Source organism: Setaria viridis, chromosome 6, assembly GCF_005286985.2.
Source record: "Setaria viridis chromosome 6, Setaria_viridis_v4.0, whole genome shotgun sequence".
Lineage (NCBI taxonomy): Eukaryota > Viridiplantae > Streptophyta > Magnoliopsida > Poales > Poaceae > Setaria > Setaria viridis.
The window spans coordinates 35,009,926-35,029,379 of NC_048268.2; the positions used below are offsets into that span (position 1 = coordinate 35,009,926).

General features: G+C 45.6%; 2 protein-coding genes across 2 annotated transcripts; both read right to left on the reverse strand.

Moving 5' to 3' along the window:
• Positions 1 to 6,136: 6,136 nt before the first annotated feature.
• On the reverse strand, positions 6,137 to 7,820 carry LOC117862096 (transcription factor bHLH14). Its single transcript, XM_034745607.2, has one exon. It carries the CDS (start codon positions 7,394 to 7,396, stop codon positions 6,617 to 6,619), a length of 780 nt encoding a protein of 259 aa, XP_034601498.1. The 5' UTR covers positions 7,397 to 7,820; the 3' UTR covers positions 6,137 to 6,616.
• A 4,423-nt stretch (positions 7,821 to 12,243) lies between these two features.
• LOC117861343 (transcription factor MYC1) lies at positions 12,244 to 13,966 on the reverse strand. Its single transcript, XM_034744880.2, has one exon. It carries the CDS (start codon positions 13,698 to 13,700, stop codon positions 12,678 to 12,680), a length of 1,023 nt encoding a protein of 340 aa, XP_034600771.2. The 5' UTR covers positions 13,701 to 13,966; the 3' UTR covers positions 12,244 to 12,677.
• Between the last annotated feature and the right edge of the window lie 5,488 nt (positions 13,967 to 19,454).

Consider the following 19,454-nt stretch of genomic DNA (forward strand, 5'->3'; position numbering starts at 1 on the left):
TCCAATCTTATTTAGTGTGTATGCTATCGACCTAAACTTGCAGGAAACATATTTTGTCTTTTTACAAATGTATGTCATCCTAGAACTTCTTGCCTCCTCTTTTCATAAAAGAAATGCTATCTCTTCCCATTGCAATGTAAGTGAAAGGCAACAACATTTTTGTGCCTAACACTAAAACCTCATACATTTATGATCGTGGCAAGTAGTATTTGATGCCATGTTATATACAGAATATTTACGTTAATACCCTAGTAACAAAATCTTAGTAATCAGAGTCAACCGAAGATGCATCCACACTAACTGTGAAGTAGTAGAAATTGCAACGTTATTCAAGTAAAATATAGCTAAAGTAAATCACTCGCCATTGCCATTATGCAAAGAATTAACCCAAAATACCTTTTGTACCTATTTCGCTACCCATCCATTCCATCGTTAAAGAAATTGAAGCCAACTTTTTTGTTGGACCTCATGCATTTAAGGGTTTAAAGCTAATAACTTCTAGAAAGTTCAAAGTTGCAAACATGGATCCATATACAAGAAGTTAGAAAAATAAGTTCATGGGAAAAGTCAAAGGAGATTGGATCCACAGAGGAAATGGTAGATCCTAACTTCGGCTAAACTATTAATTTGCAGAGCAGGACACATACTGAAGGATACAAGACGTAGCTCGCATATCATTGATGCTGGAACAGATACTTTCTAGCGATGATGAACACATAATGGTGAAATGGAAGAGAAGGGTATTAAGTTGCGCTAGTATTGAACCGCATCCTAGCATCGCAATTATGCATGCCATCCCGCTAGTTATGCAGCCAATCAGCGCCATGATACCAAACTTAGAAAAGTCAGCTGCACGAGATTTTCTGTACGTGGTGGTGGGGACTCGTGAACAGCGGATGTTCCCCTTATGTGGTCCACGGGCATTGAGTGGACAGGATTCCATCTTAGCTTCCATGATGATTTTGATCGATTTATGCATATACACTGTAGCTTGGTGTGTGCTTTAGTTTTGTTTCCATCGGGTCTTTTTTCCGAAAGGATGGCAAGAGTTTTGACATGAAATTTTATTAGAAGAAAACAGCATATAAAAGGTGATCGAAATCGTCCGACTTGCTCCCACCGGAGCACGACCATCGAAAAGCCAAACCACTAAGGCGCACTCCATCCGAGCCTTGGAGAAGCATATATATAGTACATTTACAATCATTCAATTCAGCATCGTCTGACCCAAGTTCTATATGGTGTACACATACTATATTAGAGAATTTATACGCCGTATTATATTAATATATCTCAGCCACTATATACTATTTTTTTCATAGGCTTGCAACAACAAGTTAGTGAACAACATGAATTTATACATCGTATAGAACGGCAAGGAAGAAGAAGGTGGGGCACCGGATGATGAATAGGAAGGAAGATACATGCGCCTCTCGTCATATATACACAAGCTCATGCATGCAGCTAGAGATTTACTGAAAGCATCAGACTCAGTACAATTAACTAGGATAGTTAAGAAAATATCATCTAAGCTCAGAAATCAAAGAAACATCTTATCCGGCCGTGTGAGAACTGAGAAGCTTACAAATTAAGGTTGTGGCCCCCGTTGCAGCTTTCACGGTCTTTATCACAAACAGGACAAATGGACCATATATCAACCCATTCTTTGTCACGTAATTCTTGCAGAGATCTTAGGGGTGTTTGGATACTAGGTGCTAAATTTTAGCAGTGTCACATCAGATATTCGGATGCTAATTAGAAGGACTAAACATGGGCTAATTATAAAACTAATTGCAGAACTCCTGTGCTAATTCGCGAGATGAATCTATTAAACCTAATTAATCCATTATTAGCAAATGGTTACTGTAGCACCACATTGTCAAATTATGGACTAATTAGGCTTAATAGATTCATCTCGTGAATTGGACTCCATCTGTGCAATTAGTTTTATAATTAGTCTATATTTAATACGCATCCAAACATCCAATATAATAGGTGCTAAATTTTAGTAGGGTATCCAAACACGACCTTAGGCTATCGTGAAATCCGAGGACCTTGCAGCTTGCCCAAAAAATAGCATCGCCAGAAGAGAGGTCAATAACTCAATATTACCGTCTGGCAGTGGCAAGCTTTATGTTCTAGCTACCTAGACTTTTCTTGGTGCGTACGAGCTCTACCCAGGCTGCCCAATGAGAGCTTCAGGATCAGACCAAAGTGTTGGACTGATGGAGTAGATGGAGGGAGAGAGAGAGATGACACTTACGGACGCACACACAGAAACAGAGAGAGACTCGGATAGAGAGAGATAGATAGAGACGCTACGGAAACCTGTGTGCCTGCTGCGCTGGCCGTGGAAGAAAATTAAGTAAAGGAGGTCTTCAAGAGTTCAGACAACCGTGCAGCAGCAGCAGGCTGCATCTGGTTTTCAGACACGAGGTTCACGGGAAACCACTAGAACATCAGCCTCGGCCAATCCCAACCACGCATGCGCCGCGCAAGCATGAGTCAGCAGCAAGGAGGCGACACGCTTTCTGAGCCTCGACAAACTTTCTCTTCAACTGATGGATCGGTGAACGTACGAGGCGTGGTTCCCGCAGCCGGAAGCCGTACTGTTCCGTGGCCATACTTCGGATGGGTGCTTGCGTTCTGCCCGTGCTTGTTAAGCGACACTGATCATAGGAGCAACTAGTCAGGTTGGCACGCGATGAGTGCCTATACAAAAGATGTTAATCTGAAATGGTGATGAAATGAAAATTTGTTATTCTACTGTACTCAAAGTAGCGTCACATTGATGCATCGAACCAAATCAAATTGATCGCGTTCAATATTAAATTCAAACAATTTCTTTTCATAATGGTCTTTTGAGCGTTGTATAACTTTTTTGCTTAGTAATTCATTGACTTCTTGGTGTTTGTAGAAATAGCTAACGGATTGATTTTGATAGAGGTAAAAGATAAAATTGGAAAAAGTCTACATAACCCCCAACGTATCAAGGATCAACCACATCACCCCTTCAAGTACAAAACCAGATGTTTAACCCCCTCACCTTTGCAAAACCATTTAAATGACCCCTATAGTGGTTTTCCTGGACGGTTTTGCCTAGCTGGAGTGCTGAAGTGGATTGAGATGCTGACATGGACATGTGAGCCCCACTTTTAAGTGGACAAGTCAGGTTTCTTTCTTTCCCCTCCCCATGGCTGCTCGCATCAGCCTGCCAGCCCGCTGGAAGCAGCGGGGCCGAGCAGAGGGTTGCCGACCAGCTCCGCCTGGACCTCCACGACGACCAGCTAGCTAAAGTTCCATCGCCGGTCCTTGACACCTCCTCATCGCCGGAGCGCCGCCCGCTTGATTGAAGCCGCTGCCACCGCCGAAGCCGAAGGAGCCGCTGCCATGGCCATGCCGATTCGCCTCGTGCCACCACGCCAAGGCATGCCGACACCACCAGGAGCTTCGCGACATCAAGCCGCACGTGCTCCACCAGTCGATGTCATCGTTTTGCCGCTGGGAAGCTCCGTTGCCGTGAAGACCGGCCACCGCCCAAGCTCCGTCACATCCGGCCATCTCCGTCCATACCCGCCTCCAGTGAGCCATCCTACGTGACCCTCTCCCTCTCCTCTCTACACAACACCGCTCCATTGTAGTCCCAATCGCCCGAAGCACCGGCGATTTGATCCGCCAGAGCTGTCGTCCGCCATTGCAAAGCTCCTGAGCTTTTGCTCTTGGGGGGAGGGTGTGGACGGCAGGTGGCGGTACAGTCTAGGAAGGGGCGGACGACAGGCGGTGGCCTAGGTGAGGGAGGAGTAGGATGGCGGGTGGTGGTGCAGGCCGAGGAGGGGGTAGACCATGTATGGCGGCTTGGGTAAGGGAGGGGCAGATGGCAGGCAACGGCAAAGAGAGCAGAGGAAGAAGATGAAGATGAGAGACTGACACGCGGGCTCCACATGTAAGCGGTCCACATCAACAACATAATCCACCTCAACACTCCAGCTTGGCAAAACCACCCAGGAAAACCACCCTAGGGGGTCATTTAAATGGTTTTGCAAAGGTGAGGGAGTTAAACATCCGGTTTTATACTTGAAGGGGGTGATGTGGTCGACCCTTGATACGTTTGGGGGGGGGGGTTACGTAGACTTTTTCTAGATAAAATTAGCAATGAATGAATAATTCAATCATATTTTTCGAGTTTATGAACTGAAAGCTAAGTCCAAAAATTACTAGGGCTAGTAGTATACAAAGTTTAGTATAGGAAAATTAAATATATTTTATACGTCCTCAAAAATACCACGGGTCCCATCAAACAATGCGTGGATCCCACTAGGAAACACATGGATCCCACTTGAGCGGGACCCAAACAATATGTGGATTCCACTAGAAAGTACGTGGATTCCACTTGAGCCTTAGATCCCATATGGATCCCACCTCAATAGTACACGGGTCCTACATGGTTCTCACTAAATAATATATGGATCCCACGTGGGGCAAAATCGAGGAGGGAGCTCCAAAGCTTGGAGCTTTAGTATATGTAATATAGATTCCATCGGTCTCCTAATAGCTCTCCATCGTAAAAGAAGGTGCTAAGTATTTGGAGTTTTAGGTGCTCCGATCCAGCAGTCCCCAAAACCTTCTCTTATCTCTAGTATTTTTATATCACCAATAATCCATCCCAACTGTCAAAATAGAATAGAGATTCCACCTCGCTCCCTAAAAATTCTGGCGCCAACCCATATGCTTTTTTCTCCTCATCTCGCTCACACCACGCACAATCGCACACGATGGCCACCGTCCACCCGCCCTTAAGGTTGCTTCATGAAATTCTTCTACTACTGCAAGCAATGTTTTAATCTTGACTTTTCAAATGATGCAATCAACAATATATATTGATCGATGTGCGGTGATTTTTCCATGGATTGTGTGCAGGGGAGCTTGCTTGTGTTGTTAAATTTTATTATGACATTTCGTCGGATATGATGATTACTTTGAGTTTTCCATGGCTTTGCTCACTAGCTTTGAGAGCAAGCGGCCTGAGAATAGTGGTTGTGTACCAAGGCGTTCAGTGGCTTGTCTGAAGAAACATGCTGGTCATGTCAAGGTTATGGATGATTACTTTGGAGAGGATCTAGTGTTTGGCACAAATATATATAGAAATATATGAGGTTAATGGAGGACTGCAAATGCATTCCCCTCAATATGCTAGAAAGTCGTATGGAGGTAGCCCCAATAACTACTCATTGGTATGGAGGTAGCCCCAATAACTATTCATTGGGGATGATATACGGGATGACTGCTGGAAATGCTCTAGCGATGATGAACGCTACATGCAATGTCATCACGTATGAATCTTGAATCATTTTTTTTTGAAAAAAGCTAGAGGTATCTGATGACATCTATCATCACCAATGGACCATGATTGATTACCTCAATAAGTAATATACAAGATGCTGTTGTAACAAGAAATGATGTATATATACTCCCTCCATCCAAAAAAATCATTTTAGGATTTTTAGGATAAATTAACGTCAAAGTAAAATGACATTGATTGCACCTATGTATTAGCCATATTTGGTGCAAATTTTTCATCGCGTGCACATGCACATGCCAAATAAGGTAAAATGACTTGTGTTTAGAAAATTTTTGAATCATAGAATGTCTTTTTTTTTAGGATGGAGGTGCAACACCCCTTCTGTTCAGCAGTATCTTGTTTTGCGTCAGTCCTTACAGTGAGACTTGTCCTTCAAAAAAGTATGTATACCATTCATAGATACAAAACCAATATAAATTCTATTATCTAAAAGGTGTAGAAATATTTTGGAATGTGAACCTAATTCTACAATTTTATATAGCGAGTCATATTTACAATTTGGCTGTATGTTTGATCCCAATGTAGAAAGTTGACTGTTCAAAATAAAGAAGAAGGAGCACGACTAATCCAGAACTGCACGTTCTAGTCCATCTCCATCAAACAATAAGTTAACCAAATGCATAGCTCATACTCTGTGGATGCATGGAATAAAATAACCTTGTGTAATGTACATGTGGATCTTTAACACATATACATTTTGCAAGTCTTAAGCACATTATTATGTTCTTATTAAACAATTGCAACAAATGATCAAAAGAGGAAGACCAAGAAGTTTGGATGATATATCTCCTGTCAAATAAACAATTGAGTATGTTCACCGAGCAGTTATTCAATTTATTTTAGAACAGTCCAAAGATCGGGGATTTGAGGACAGGTAAATGAATTAATTAATTTCACTACCGTGCAACAGAGAACATGTACAGTCCGATCCATCTCTGTCAAATAAGCAACCCCGGCCCTAAATTGTACTCCTGTTTTCTTTCATATATGACGTTTAGGACAAAACAATTAGTTTGTTTTCAACTAATCACCTTATCCTAAACATCGTATATTTGAGAACAGAAGAAATATCAATTATTTTTAATCGATGCATCAGCATCTAAAATATAGGCACCATGAGCTGTGTAAACCACGGACGACGACGATGGGCATCATCTGCCGTGACAAGAAATATATGCATGATAAGTAGATAGAATGCAACCGGCTTGATGTGGCCACCGAGTAGTATGTAAGTAGATAGCGCCGGCCGGCCGGCCGCTAGCCGCTCTGCTGCAGCCTGTTGAGCAACGCGGCGCGGAGGCGGCGCTCGTCCCGCAGCGCGGCGGCGGGCACGTCGACGACGGCGTCCTGCACGGTGACGCTGCCCACACGGCACACGCACGCGTGCTGCACGGGCAGGTCCAGCGACCGGAGCGCCAGCATGAGGCGCGCGGGGGCGTGGCGCGCCGCCGTCGTCAGGCGCAGCGCCGCCGCCTCCTGCCCGACCATCCGCACCTCCAGCTTCTCCTGGGCGGGCGCTGCCGCGGTGGCCGCAGCGGCCACGGCGGATGCCGCGGCCTGCTTGGCCTCGGCCTCGAGCTGCTCCACGCGGCCGCGCAGCTGGGTGATGTAGGCGGCGGCGTCCGCGAGGAGGGACGCTTTGTCCATCCGGGACACGGTGGGCACGGCCGCGCGGAGCTCGTAGAAGCGGCGGTTGAGCTTGTCCCGCCGCTGCCGCTCCGCCTCGACGTGGGTGAGGGCGAGGCCGCTGGTCCGGGGCCCGGGCTTCCGGCCCCGCCCCTTGGGCGCAGGTGCCGGCGGCTTGCCGGACAGATCGTTGCCCGGCGAGCGCGAGCCCTCGACGCCCCACGCGGCGCCGTCCATCAGGGTCTCGTCGTCCATGCAGTCGTCGATCGCCAGCCATTGCTCCAAGACCTCGCTGGACACGAAGTCGAGCTCCTGCTGCTGCTGCTGGTGGTGGCCGGCGGTGGAGAAGAAGGAAGCCGGGGAGGGGGAGCTGCAGGCGGTGGAGGCGGGGCAGACGACGAGTTCATCCATGGTGCTGCTACTGTGTCACGTCCCTTTTTATGGTTATCTTCGAAACTGATAGTTGTGGTTTGGTCTTCTATATGATGCACCGGCATATAGGAGTAATAAATAGACTGCATACTGTATAGTAGTGCTGTTTGATGTACATTAAGGCCCTCGCAATTGTGCTAATTTACTCTGCAAAAGCCCTAAGTGAACATCCGATATGAATCCGAGGTTTTCTGGGGGTGTTTTTGGACGCCGAAGTAAGTACGGGGGCGCCAGCAATAGCAGCTAGGCCCAATTTTGAAGAGTCAGCGGGCACGAGTTTGTTGTATATATGTGGCGTGGGCTGTTCCTGTCGTGATGGGCCTGGTTTCATTTAATCATTTCCCATCGTGATTTTGACGGGGTTGGACGGCTGCTGGCCTTCCTTTCGTCCGGGGCTTCTAGAAGCAAATACAAGCACATACGGATGTAATTCTGAATTTTTCTTTTTTTTCGAGATGCGGATATATGAACACACTCACTTCTATGGACGCTTTTGTGCATATCTTACCCTATAAGGGGGTGTTTGGATAGCAGGTGCTAAATTTTAGCACCTGTCACATCGGATGTTTGGACACTAATTAGGAGTATTAAACATAGTCTAATTACAAAACTAATTGCACAACCCCTAGGCTAAATCGCGAGACGAATCTATTAAGCCTAATTAATCCATCATTAGCGAATGGTTACTGTAGCACCACATTGTCAAATCATGGACTAATTAGGCTTAATAGATTCGTCTCGCGATTTAGCCTAGGGGTTGTGCAATTAGTTTTGTAATTAGACTATGTTTAATACTCCTAATTAGTGTCAAACATCCGATGTGACAGGTGCTAAAATTTAGCACATGCCTCCCAAACACCCCCTAAGCATCTTTGAGAGAGTAGACCGTCCAAGTCACGATATCGTCTAGCTTTTTTGTTGACTTTAGGGGTTTAAAAGTTTATCTAGCTAAGAGAATGGAAAAGGAAACTAACTTTAGTGTCCATTGTGTTGACATGTATATTTCGAGGAACTGTGCATTGCCATTTTGAGGTAGGTTGCACGTGAGCTGAAAAATCACACATGCGTCTCAAAGCTCCGAGGAACCAACTATTGAAGGTGAATCTATCCATACCCTAACCCTAATAAATAAGGTGCGGAGAAAGCATCAAGAAAATAATCCACGTGGCACTTTGATCACTAGCAATCATGTGTGGAGTGTCAATACGAGGCTTCCAATCAATTGTGGACTGCGTGTCACTCGGTTACATTTCTTGTATGGCAAAATCTATCCACTCATGCTCTAGTCTAGCTTCGGCCCAATACGTATGCTCGTATTTTTAGTTAATTAGTCTTTCAATATAATGGAGGAACTGCTATGCCCGTTAAAAGCGAGATACGATGTCCACATATGGTGATTTTATCAATTTTGATATTTGGTGGTCCAGTTTCTTAAAGATGCTTAGAATCCATGCACCCTCTAGTTTCCAAATAATTATCCTTTCGAAAGTCATGTAGTCAACATATCTTAATTTTCACAATAATCTCTTTGAATATTTCAAAATAACTTCAAAAAATGGTATTGCTAGATTCACCTTCAATAGTGGTTCCAAAATATCAAAAAGATTTGGTATATCTTGAATATGTTTAGTACTACTAATTATTATAAAAGTAGTGTTTTGGTGACGTCGGTATTTGAAGCGACAATTATTTGAAGACGGGAGAGAATATATCATTTAAAACATCAATATGGTCTACAAGCTAGATTTTTTTGATAAAGGAAGTTTTGATTAATTTCAAGATTGTTACATCGAGTTGGTACAAAAATCCTGAAATACTTCCAACAACTAGACTGCCACCCATATGCCCATAGGAAGTCGAATCTGAACCTGCTGGGTGCTACTTAAGTTCTCTAACCATTATATCCTTTCACAATATGAAAGTATTTTTCATTATGAAACTACTAGCATCAATATTGCCTTTCAATCTAGATGTTCTTTTATCCATTAATTACTAGTGGCCAAGAGCACATAAAAGTTAACCGTCAGCTAACAGAGGCTATTAATTTTGCGCTGTGCATCTGATGCGACTGCATCGTCGGACTAATCAACCATTTGCTCGCGATCACAAGAATCCTTTTCAAGCACGTTAATTTTGCGTATTACTACATCGACCCGGTGAAAAAGATTGGCCGCCCAGAAGAAATTTCTTATGCTAGCTCGTGTCACACACATAACCATCAGTACGTGTCCATGTCCATCAATCCATTTTAATTTCTGTACACAAATGACGACTTGTTCGTTTTTTCTTTTGCAAATAACCCGGATTGAGGTTCCTGCAGAAGTCATATGGCTGTCGCGAAAACCCTACAGTATTGGCCCACAAAGATCTTGTCTACAGATTCTTGACTTCTCGTGAGCATTGAGAGCTACCCAGTCTTACCGGCCGGTCAGCAGTCACGGACGAGGGATGATCGTACATTCGTACGAGAAAAGTGAAGAGGAGTTTTTTCCGAAGAGACGGCATATTCTTGCCAATATATTCTTTTTAAGATCAGGTATTGCCCAGCACAAGAGGAGGAGGATTTTCATAAATAAGGGAGCATCCAGCTGCTATCTAAACTTTACAAAAGTTTTCTAGCTAGATGACTGTCCTGGTCAGAAGGAAAGAGGCCAATGGTCGCCCAGCTTCCTGCAGCAAAACTACGGGCCTGTTTGGTTATTTTGCTTATTTTTAGCACGTATCACATCGAATGTTTAGATACTAATTAGAAGTATTAAACGTAGACTATTTACAAAACTCATTACATAAGTGGAAGCTAAACGGCGAGACGAATCTATTAAATCCTAATTAAGCCTAATTAATCCATCATTAGCAAATATTTACTGTAGCAACACATTGTCAAATCATAGACTAATTAGGCTTAATAGATTCGTCTCGCCGTTTAACCTCCACTTATGTAATGAGTTTTGTAAATAGTCTACGTTTAATACTTCTAATTAGTATCTAAATACGGATGCTAGAAATAAGCAAAACCAAACCAGGCCTACACCGAAGGAAAAAGTGTTCAAGTGTCCCCTCAGCATGATTCAAGCAGAGAACACAATCATATGATTGGAGAGGCAGCAGTTTCTCAAAAAAAGAAAAAGAAAAAAAAGGGAGAGCCAGCAGAACTCACGGACAGTGAAGGCAATGGAGGAAGAGGTGGTATATTTCTATTGGATGCCAATACCATCCAGTTTGGCGTGGAATTAAGCGCACTAGCAGCTTTGCTTGCGCATGCAAGGACTGTGCGGTGAAGGAGAGGGCAGCAGCAGGAGCTGGGCTGGGAAGACGAGCTTATCCATAGCACTGTGGACTAGCATTGAGAAACAGAAATTCTACGCGCGGTGGTAGCTGCAGAACCACGCCTGCTGTGCAGCACTGTCGCCAGTAAAGTTCCTGCCGTCTTGTGCGCTCGTCGCCTGGTGATGCTGTCGCTGCGGTGCACCCCCTGGACAGTTAGCCCTTCTCCAATGGTTAAGCTTCATAAAAGAGATAGCAAGATATTACTTTTCCAATAATCTATCTCATAGCACATTGTTCGAAACATCTTAGTTCCCATAATCTCTCTTATTAATAAAATATGAAGCCCACTTCTCTCGAGCTATCTCTTGAAGAAGAGATACTATACCTCTCGCCCCACATTCTCTCTTTTCCATGTAAGCAAAATGATAGACGAACTCCTATGAGCCAGCTGATATGGTATTGTTGGAGGAGATCTTAGCCAGCCGGTCCCTTTTCTTTTCTTTCTTTTTTTTATAGAAAAAAGTTAGCTACAAATTAACATAAACTGCATGACTGTTATATGGCACGCAAATGTTGACACCTCTGGCAACTGACGTGCATTATAATATGGTTAATGCTCACTCACCATGTTGAGTAGGTCACACCTACACTGCAAGCTGCTTACGTTTTCGTTCTCACTTCACAGGGTTAAACCTAATGTTGCAATATCTCCTAGAGCTAGCTCATCTCACTCTCCACTTCCTATTTGGAAATATTTTAGAGCTATCATAACTCAATACTCATGCATGGTATTTAAATTGTTGATCCAATTGGCCCGTGAGCTGTTACACATGGTATTGGTAACTTTGATTGCCATGAGCGAATCGTAGCCAGAGTATGCGGACATCGATCTCGGAGAGCACTTTATTTCAGTCTTCTTTCACTTCCCTTCAACACATATTGCTCAAAATGGCAGGGTTCGGTTGTGGTTGTGGCTGTGGCTGTAGTATCGGGAAGAATCATGCTGTTTTGGGCAGCCAGGTGACGACAGGGATGGAGGTGGTACACTCTGCAAGTTGCAACTCCGAATTATTTGCTATTTGATGGGACACAGATTTGACAGTATATCATCACAAACTAGGCTAGTTTTTTTTTTCTGAAACGACAAACTAGGCGAACTTAGATGCTGACGATTGCTATATATACTTGATTTCGAAAGTATAATGCAAATTCGAATTCATCAAAACCTATACCTACTTGTAAGTAAATGTGTAGCTGAGGGAGCTGGGGATTGGAACTTTGGGAGAAGTTTGCATTCATTGTTATTCTGGCTTCTTTCCTAAAAAGAACTAGTAAATACTGATGTAAATTATTTGGTTATTAAACTATATTCATGTTACAGTAGGAAATCACAGTGTTTTCAACATAAAAGGATACTGCAACATCACCAAAGTTTAACGGGCACAATAATGATTTTGCTAGCTGAAACGGTTAATTAAACCACCGAATCCTGTGCAAAAAGGCCTACACATATGTATAACATTGTGATTCTCTTTTCAAATTTAAATCCACTACAAGCGTGAACAAATCTCAGACTTGTAAAATTCACATATATATGTAATGAAACAAATCAGAACCGCACCCCTTTGCAGCATATGTTGCCATTGAGAATTCATATTAATGATTGACATGGACATGGATATGCTGAGTAATTGGAACAACACTTCACACTACATGTATGCTGACTAGTATGCTGCCATCCTCAAAAGAAGCGAAGAACCATGTCCACGAACAAAAAACCAGCACTATGTATGTGCAAACATGGACGCCAATGACATCAGTAGTAAAGAGAATCGAAGAAACAGGCAAGGGATGACATGTAGCCGTCTTGATTCGCCGCCGGAGTATGTGTATGTCCACGCCGGCGGCCTGCCACGAAACACGAGGAGTACGTGCAGCGAGCTTGATCTGGCGACGGAGCAGATGAGCTCAAACCTTCGTTTCGGCAACGGGGCTAGACGCTCCGCTGCAGCTTGTGGAGCAGCGCGGCGCGAAGGCCGCGCTCGTCCCGCAGCGCGGCGGGCACGTCGACGACGGCGTCCTGCACGGTGGTGCTGCCCACGCGGCACACGCACGCGTGCTGCACGGCCAGGTCCAGCGACCGGAGCGCGAGCATGAGGCGCGCGGGGGCGTGGCGCGCCGCCGACGTCAGGCGCAGCGCCGCCGCCTCCCGCCCGAGCATCCGCACCTCCAGATTCTCCTCGAGGCCGCCGCCGGCGAACGGATGGGCGGCCGCCGCCACCGTGGTGGCAGCGGAGGCCTGCTTCGCCTCGGCCTCGAGCTGCTCCACGCGGTCGCGCAGCTCGGCGATGTAGGCGGCGGCGTCGGCGAGGAGGGACGCCTTGTCCATCCGGGACACGGTGGGCACGGCGCCCCGGAGCTCGCAGAAGCGGCGGTTCAGCTTGTCCCGCCGCTGCCGCTCGGCCTCCACGTGGCTGATGACGGGGCCGTTGGTCCGGGGCCCGGGCTTCCGGCCGCGCTGCCGCTTCGGCGCGGGCGGCGGCTCGCCGGACACGTCGGCGTTGCCCGCCGACGCGGAGCCGCCCGAGCCCGCCTCGTCGGCCCACGCGGCGCCATCCAGGTCCAGGGGCTCGTCAAGCCAGTCTTGGCCCCCCATCCATTGGTCCGGGACGTCGCAGGACACGAAGTCGAGCTCCAGGAGGTTGCCGGCGGGGGAGAAGATGGGGGCGGTGGAGGGAGAGCTGCTGGAGGAGACGAGCTCATCCATGGGATTGGCAGCAGCTGGAGTGTCACTTCCGTTTATGGCTACTGCAAAAAATGGAAGCTTTGATTGTGGTGGGAGCACAAAGGCAACGGACGAAATTGATAGGAGGATGGAGGTGGTTGGTTGCAGTTGCACACCTGCACTCGCAGCAGGTTCATATATACTCCCACTCCCAGTGCTAGTTGTAACTTGTAATACAGTACACATTAACGTTAAGGCCCTCGCTATTTTGATGATTTCTACAGGAAGCATACTAATGCCCAAGGGTCCCTAAGGGGAAAAAGTTCCATGCAGCCGGGCTGCAAAGCTCCGTCCGTGCAGTCTGACGCCTGATGGTTGCCGCGTGGACACCCCAAGCATCGGACGCCCTGCTGCTCGCAGTGCTCACAGGCTCCCTCCCGTAGAGATCAATCACGCTCAGCTCGGCTCCGTCCTCCGAGGCTCCGACTACAGGCAAACGCGGCTGACAACCCTCGGCTCACGGGAGATTGGACTCCCGCGTCTGTTACGCGATCCAGCGGCTCATCATACGCCACACTATCTCGATTGCTTCACGCACGCATCAGTTAGGGCGAGCAGACGCCGACAGTGCGACTCCTCTCCTATCATCCTAGACAATGTAGGCACCATGGTAGGAGTCCATGAGGATGAGACGGCCATCCGGATTACAGTGCCCTCAGCTCATCTGATGCCGTCCTCTACTCTAGCATCCGACATGGGAGGACAGTTGTTGGTACCTGCTATGCATAATGATGGTGTGATCATCAAGGATCTTGAAGTACTGATCAGCGAGCACATGGTAGGTTGCACAGAGTATCGAGTCGATCACTACAGAAGCAATAGCGAATGAAACATCAGATGAAGTAATTGAAGCAACTTGAATAACTATTCAAGTGAGATCATAATATTTCATATTTTTCTAAGGCACCTTTTAATTTTAGGCTCATTATACAACGGGTGGCTGATAAAGTTGGACAAACTTTGATTGTTCCTAAAGTTGGAATGTCTTTCGAATCTGAGAAGAAAGCTTATGATATGTACAACACATATGCAGGCAAGATTGGGTTCAGGATTAGAAAGAGCGACATAAAGCGTCGAGGAGATGGCAGTATCTGTCACAAGCATATAGTTTGCAATAGTCAAGGTCATCGACTAACATAGTCATCAAAGGACACTACAACGACAAGTTGCAATGCTCATGTTCAGTTTAGTGTTAGCAAGGAGGGGGTTTTATCGGTGTTTAGACCCGGTAGCATGCTGAGGGGGGTACCTGAGGTAGTGTTTTGGTTAGTGGGGCTCGTCCAGATCAGGAACTTGAAGGTAAACGCAAACACACGATTTAGATTTAGGTTTGGGCTGCTAGATTGCGTAATACCCTACGTCTTGTGTGTTGGTTGGATTGAATTGCTTTGGAGGAGGTCCCTGCCTCGCCTTATATTGCTTGGGGCAGGGTTACACGTCGGTTGGTTACAATAATACTAGTCGGATACGGTTAGAGGAGTTCTACTCTTATTATAACGAGTACTTTCCTAATCCTCGACTAGTTCCTATCTAGACTATGCCGTGCTACGCCATGGTCTCCATGTCAGATGTGTTTCGGTGTCCAACCCTATATTTAAGACTGTCCAAACCTTCTGGTGGGCCCATAGATGTGTGTACGACAGGTTTGGATAGTGTATAAGGTTGTGCTTCATCACAATCATTACCTTGCTAGTCCAAATAAAAGGCAGAAGCTGAGGTCCCAACGAAGTGTTCAAGAAGCAGACAAGAAATTAATTGGCCGAATGAGGGACGGTGAGATGAAGCTAGCCCAGGTGTTTGAGTTTATGGTACAATTTTATGGAGGAGCTGACAAAGTGCCATTCTCATGGATAGATCGCAACAATGAGATTGGTCGACAATGCAAGAACACTACTGGAAAACTGAGCATTCGTCCCAAGGCTCAGTACCAATTGTGTATTGGTTCGGTACTAATATGAGCATTAGTACCGGACCTAACGAATAGTTCCCAAGAAACCCCTCGTGACCCCCTTTAATACCGGGTGAGGTCACCCATTAGTACCGGGTGGAGCCTCCACTTGATACTAAAGGGCCCCACCCGGTATTAAAACTCCCGTCTGCCTCTATCTCTCTCTCTGGGCGGAGCGGAGGGTGGAGGGGCAGAGGCGGGATGGGTGGAGGGACGGAAGGCGGGGGACGGAGGCAGGGGGGGCGGAGGGGCAGAGGTGGAGGCGGGGCGGACGGAGGGGTGGTGGGGTAGGGCGGGGGCGGAAGGGCAGAGGGCGACGGGCGGAGGCCGGGGGGGGCAGCAAGGGATATTAGTTTTTAAAATTTTTAATACCCCTTTAGTACCGGTTATTTCAACTGGTACTAAAGTGACCCCCTTTAGTACCGAACTAGCCGGTACTAAAGAGGGTTCCCAACCAGTAGTGATGGGGCTTTCCCCAATAATGGAAGTATTTAGAATCCAGTGACACACAAACATTGTTGGAATACTTGAAAAATAAGCAAATAGAGGATCCATCATTATTTTATGCCATTGAAATAGATGAGGAAGATGGTAGAATGGCTAATTTCTTTTGGACAAATGATCAATTTATCATGGAGTGCGCATGTTTTGGTGATGCCGTGTCTTTTGACACCACGTTTCAGCTAAGGCCTCCTCCAACAATACTATATCAGCTAGCTCATAGGAATCCACCTCATCGTTTTTGCTTTCATGGAAAAGAGAGAATATGGGGCGGAGAGGTGTGGTATCTCTTCTTCGAGAGATAGCTCATAGACAGAAGTGGGCTTTATATTTTATTAATGTGAGAGAGATTGTAACAAACTCAAATGCAACAAGTAATCCAATGCTGCATCCATAAAGCTAATAATAGAAATCGGGAATCCGATGTTATTGGGGGTGTTTTGGGCAAATTAAGGAATGTGTATGGATAAGAGCCAATGAGCGCTAGATCAAGCACCTAAGTTAGAAAAGTCAGCATGCTCCAGTGTCTGCATGTACGTGGCGTGTGCCCATACATGAACAAGAACAAAGCCGCATGATTCTTCCTTCATGTGGTCCATCGGATTTGAATGGAGAGAATCCCATGTTCTTTCCATCACGATTTTGATGGGTCTGGAAAGCTACTTGCATTGTGTCCTTGTTTTCGTCCGGTCTTTCCACGACTAAGAAAAAGTACTGCTCCCTTTATCTCAGCAATTACTAATTGTACATTTGTATTTAATCTTTATGAGACGTGCTAGTAAAAAGGAGAACCCCTTAAATGCAAATATCCGACCACGTACTGGTCTTACTGTATAATCTAAGGGGGTGTTTGGATACCCAGTGCTAAACTTTAGCACCTGTCACATCGGATGTTTGGATACTAATTAGGAGTAGTAAACATAGTTTAATTACAAAACTAATTGCATAGATGGAGTCTAATTCGCGAGACGAATCTATTAAGCCTAATTAGTTCATGATTTAACAATGTGGTGCTACAGTAACCATTTGCTAATGATGGATTAATTAGCCTTAATAGATTCATCTCACGAATTAGACTCCATCTGTACAATTAGTTTTGTAATTAAACTATGTTTAGTCCTCCTAATTAGTATCCGAACATCCGATGTGACAGGTGCTAAAGTTTAGCATGGGGTATCCAAACACCTGTGTTTGGATGGAGGAACAAGTGAAACGGGACTGGATCATCCTTTTTTAAGGGATGAGATGATCCCACTTGGTGTTTGGTTCGATGGGGGCGTCCCAGTTTCGTTGTTTGGTTAGAGGGACGAGGACCGATGAAATAAACGGTGTTTGTATTCTATTAGCCGTGGGGCCCACTGTCAGCCTCAGAGCAGGGCCTCATCCCCTTCCTCGGCTCGTCGCCCCGGCTTTGCTCCTCCCGCGCCGGAGCCATGGCCCTGGCCTTGCTCCGCCGTCGCCCCATCCCCACGCCGCCCTGGGCTGCTCCTCCACCGCCGCATCCCCTCACTGCTCCGGCCTTGCTCTGCCACCACCCCATCCCCGCGCCACCCTGGGCTGCTCCTCCAACGCCGCATCCCCTCACTGCCTCGGCCATGCTCCGCCACTGCCGCCGCATCCCCTCGCCGCCCCGACCTTGCTCCACCACCGCTGCATCCCCTCGTGACCCTAGCCTTGCACCTCCCCAAGCCCCACCGCCCGCCTCCCTAAGCCCGCGTGGCCGGAGGAGCGGGAGAAGACGCCGGCGATGGGCCTGGCCGGAGGAGTGAGAGAGCCGGGGCCGGGTGCATGCAAGGAGGAACCGGAGGGGCGGGCGGGCACAACGAGACGGGTGGGCGTGAGGAGACAGAGGGAGACGCCGTGCATGGGGGATGGATTCGTCCACCAGTTTTGGAGGGACCGATCCATCCCTCTTTTTCAAGGAATATTCCTCTTTGATGCTATCCCGTCCCACCTGTAACTTCAACTAAACACATGCAAAATTGGGATGGACCCGTCCCGTCTCATACCATCCCTCCATCCAAACACACCCTAAATCATTTTTGCCAACAAAATTCATGGATCTTTATCATTATAAAAAATAATATAAATTAATCACCTAAGGTTGCATCTAAATTAACCACCTTGTTGTTATAAAGAATAATATTAAATAATATCCTAAATTACCCACATATGCCATTGTTAAGAAAAATATCCTAAAGCAAACTCTTTGCATTTGGATTTAAATTATCCAGCACTATCATTATAAAAGTAATTAAAGTAACCTACTAAATATGTATCTAAATTATCCATTCCCTATAATGTAAGAGAAAAGGCTAAAGCACCTCAACATATGCTTATATCTTGAGAAATTTAAAGTGCAAGCTTATACACTTATTATACTTTCTTGATACAAAAAAATTGACATCTTGGGCTCTATGGTGTAGGCTGAAATGCATGCATATGCTATCGTGGTAACTAAAAGTGTAGTATAGGACCTAATAAAATCGAGATTCTATATGTACAAATAAGACCTTAAATCTAGTAGCCCAAACTAGATGCTCAAATAATAAGACCATTCAAGCCCGTGCTGATAAGCTATCATCCGAAAAGGATTATATCCAATGATAGCTTGTTAGAGTGTAACCACAAGTAATATAATTTGGGCTACTAGATTTAACCATATCGTCAAATATGTGGATGATTCATTAAATCATGTCTTTCTTCATTAAATGTAAATGTATAGGAAGTGAGCCTAGCTCAACCAACTGGTTAAGATGGAAGGTGCTGGTCATGGCACTCTATCCACTCAAGTTCGAGTTCCCTCTAACTAGAATTTGGGTACCTACTTTTTCTTCTTAATGCAAAATCGTGCTTTAGGATATATAATTTTGTGTTGATATATACACCATAAACAAGGGCCGCTAGCTCTCTAGTATATTGTGGTAAAAATAGAAGGCTGTGCGTGCATGGTTGACGGTTCAAGGGATAAGCTCAGAAAGCAACATTCATGTGCGAGAAGCTCGAGGAAGCGTTGCCTCGAAGAAGGACCAGCGCTGGATCCATACAGCGAGAGCATCATTAACGAGCGTTAATCTTGCTACCTTTCAAGGGTCACTTTGCTAAGGACAATTTCAATGAATAGTTTTATTGCACTGCTACCTAGATTGCAAAATAGGTAACTGTATTTATTGGGTTTTATAAAGATGAAATTTCTCTCTCATTTTATGAAACTCTATCCTCTCTCCTCGTATAAAAATCTTGCCAAGTCAACAAAATTACTAATATGGTATAGAAATTAATGCTGATGAAACTGCCAACTTCCACTAACACTCGATTACGACGATAACAAACGTTGCAATGCAAGCACGTGTCTTCATATTAGCGATCGATGCCGGTAGTAGTTCACGCAGCGACACGTGAGCTCTTGCGATGAAAAAGGGTGAAGTGTCGTATACGTAGCTTGTCTTTCATGTTCTTGTCGCTAACGGCATGCATGACCACGACGCTTGAATTGAATGACATATTGACAGCTGCTCTGCTCGGTACTCGGTAGT